General features: G+C 38.5%; 1 protein-coding gene across 1 annotated transcript; it reads left to right on the top strand.

Moving 5' to 3' along the window:
• Positions 1-1,829: 1,829 nt before the first annotated feature.
• LOC116169139 lies at positions 1,830-2,834 on the top strand. Its single transcript, XM_031485166.1, has 2 exons — positions 1,830-2,024; positions 2,081-2,834. Exons 1-2 carry the CDS (start codon positions 1,830-1,832, stop codon positions 2,669-2,671), a joined length of 786 nt encoding a protein of 261 aa, XP_031341026.1. The 3' UTR covers positions 2,672-2,834.
• Positions 2,835-3,209: the final 375 nt, after the last annotated feature.

Here is a 3,209-nt window from a genome sequence, read left to right as displayed (position 1 = left end):
CGAAATTATTTGTTCTGTCTCGTCCATTTAAAGTCCGAAAATAAACGGACCAAATCGCCGATGGAAAGGTTGGCGGCACTCTGGTCCCATTATTTCTTAGCCGACCGATATAATTATCGATGAACCGTTCTAAAATTGGTTCGAATTCATTTGGCAAATAATTCTCTAATTCAGCAATGGCAGTAACCACATCCGCTTCAGGAACACAGGCCAGTGAAGTGATCATTTTCGCTCGTAGTGCAAATTCTGGATCAGAATTGTACCGCCCAAGGAGATTGCAGGAAGATAAATGCATTCGAAGATTCTTTACAGGGTGGAATAAACACCCCTACATTTCTGCTTCTGAGAAAATTTGTCGTATCGCCTGGTGAATACCCAATTCGTAGTCCACGCTGATGTTTTCAGGATACAATTGTGGCCAAAGTTTTCTGATCATTGTGCACAATTTAAGATATGTCTCTGCGTTTTTATCGGGTAACAAACAGTACAGTACCGGAAAAAGTGGGCACTTGCGTATCTTTTCTTGCCAGAATGACAAATATTTGCGCGAAAAGTGGCGGACAAAATATGAAAGTGCCGCCTACAATAGTATATTGAAAGACAAGTGTTACAATGCGACCTATTGTAATACGACTATCTTGTGGCACGAGTGGCGACGCGAAGCGTAGCCACGAGTGTCCGCAAGATAGGAGTATTACAATAAAGCATTGTAACACGCGTTTTTCATACTATTTTTTCTATTTCGGTGCTTTAATTTAATTAAAAAAATCATTATCAGAAACTATAGGGAACATTAGAACTAACATGTTTTATGTTGGGAACACTTTTTATGCAGTTAAGTTTTAGCATTGAATAAAAACACTATAAGAAGCCTAACCCCGTGGAAATAAAGCGCGACAGAGTTTGAACTGAGAATATAATGGGAACACTGTCAATAGAGTCGATTCTTGAACTGAGAAGAATGAGAATTTGCTTTCCTCCTATTTACCGCAAAGAGAGTTCGGAGGTCACAACCAATGCGGGTGCAAGGGGATTTGTGAGATTTGTCGCGCTTTCTTCCATAAGCGTTAGGCTTCTTATAGTGTTTTTATTCAATGGTTTTAGGTTGCCAGCGTAGTAAGACTGGCATTTTGAAGTTCAAACATGGAAGTATTGTACCTACTTGTACTAGCTAGTAACTGCCAACTTAAGAGATGCAGATGAGTTACAAAAAAAAACTACTATAATCACTCTCTTTGTACAACTGTTTTCGGCCGAAAACAGTTGTACAAAATCATCATTGTGACACCCTGACACCGAAATAGAAATAGCTATTTGTATAACAAGGGAGGAAAGTTAAAGATTCCCTCCCGCGTGTGAAGTTTAATGCCCCACGCGAAGCGGAGGGCAGTAATCACACAAGGGAGGGATATGTACTTTCCTCCAGAGTTATACATATGATTTTTTCTACTACCTCAACTTTAATTTAGCAAAGATTTCTACGGTAAGATGACCGCTTGCCATCTAGTTACACTAAAAAATTTAGGATGTATCCATGGTGAAGTTATGTTGCCATGGTAGCGGTATAAACAGTAGCTTGTGTACTGGTCGTTTCTGTAATTTTTCATCAGGAAATATGGAAATAGAAAGTGATTTACAGGAAAATATTCCCTCAGACATTTTAGAAGAAGCTAATCAGGCATCGCTTGATCTACTGCCTGCAAAATCTAGGGACAGATACGAAAAAGAATATACTGCTTTCAAAAATTGGATGATGGGGAGAAAAGTCAAGAAAATTGCTGAAGAGGTAATCTTAGCATATTTTGCGCATCATTCTAAAACCATCGACGATGTGGAGTAAATATTCAATGTTACGTACCACATTACTTATAAACGACAACGTTGACATTAAGTATGCAAAAGTCATAGCTTTGCTTATACGTCAAGGAAATGGGTATAAACCAATGAAAGCTAAAATTTTCTGTAGGAATGACCTAAACAGATTACTTTCGGAGGCGCCCGATGACTATTACTTGCAAATGAAGGTAATTATGAGATGATTTGAATTTGATACATTATGAACGCTAAATTTTGTTCGTAGGTTGCTTTAATTATTGGACTTGCCGGAACTTGCCGTTGCGATGAGCTAATTAAATTGACATTGCATGATATTCAGGATAATGGAGACATATTAGTTGTGAAAATACCCGATAGCAAAACAAAAATGCAAATAACATTTGTAATCACTAACGAAACCATTAATGGAACAAGTGTACATGGAATTTATAGAAAATATGTTTCATTACGCTCTGCTAAAACTGAACATACAAGATTTTTTGTTAATTACATAAAAGGGAAGTGCACCATCCAAGTCATAGGGAAAAATACAATTGCCAAAATACCATATAAAATTGCAAAGTACCTCGAGCTACCAGATGCAGAAGGTTACACTGGGCATAGTTTTCGGCGCACCTCCGCGTCTTTGTTGGTTGATGCTGGAGGAGATTTATTGAGTTTAAAGAGACACGGAGGATGGCGCTCTACCAACGTAGCCGAGGGCTATTTAGGAGAATCAATCGTAAAAAAAAGTAAAGTTTCTAACCAAATTACATGCGGAATGCTCTCCTCAAAAGTTTCTGGAGAACATCAAATGAACTCTACAAACATTGACAAGTACAGGTTTCAACGTTAATCAATCTTCCTCACCTTTTTCTGGTAACATTACTTTCAACAATGTTAGTAATTGCACCTTTAACTTCGGTTCTTCTACTAGCACTGAGAATAACAAGTACATATAAATAAAGTTAGTTGTAATTGAAGGGTATTTTGTTTAGTTATAAGCTTAGGTACGTTATATGGAGTTGAGGGAGGAAATAGTAGATTACATACCGAGCTGGGAGGTGGTTCATTACCTACCCCGAGGGCTTAAGGTACCTCACCGACGCGCGAAGCGCGGAGGTGAGGTATAAGCGCGAGGCGTTGGTTATGAACCACTGACCAGCGAGGTTTGTATACTATTTTCCTCCCTTAGGGAGGAAAAGTGCAGCTTTCGACCCTAAAAACGGGGCGAGAAATGATATTTTCTAAAGAGGTAGTAGGAAAAATAATTTTTTCATACTTGCACTCCAGCTTGAATGGTATTGTCTACCAAATATCAATATTCCGTGTGAGTCCATTTGAACTCTTCCAGAATCCGCTAGTAAAAAATTCTCTAAATTGGTGGGGCTGTA

This window comes from Photinus pyralis, unplaced genomic scaffold (genome assembly GCF_008802855.1).
Source record: "Photinus pyralis isolate 1611_PpyrPB1 unplaced genomic scaffold, Ppyr1.3 Ppyr1.4_LG4, whole genome shotgun sequence".
Lineage (NCBI taxonomy): Eukaryota > Metazoa > Arthropoda > Insecta > Coleoptera > Lampyridae > Photinus > Photinus pyralis.
The sequence above is the reverse complement of the archived record's forward strand: the minus strand, read 5'-3'. Positions and strand labels throughout refer to the sequence as shown.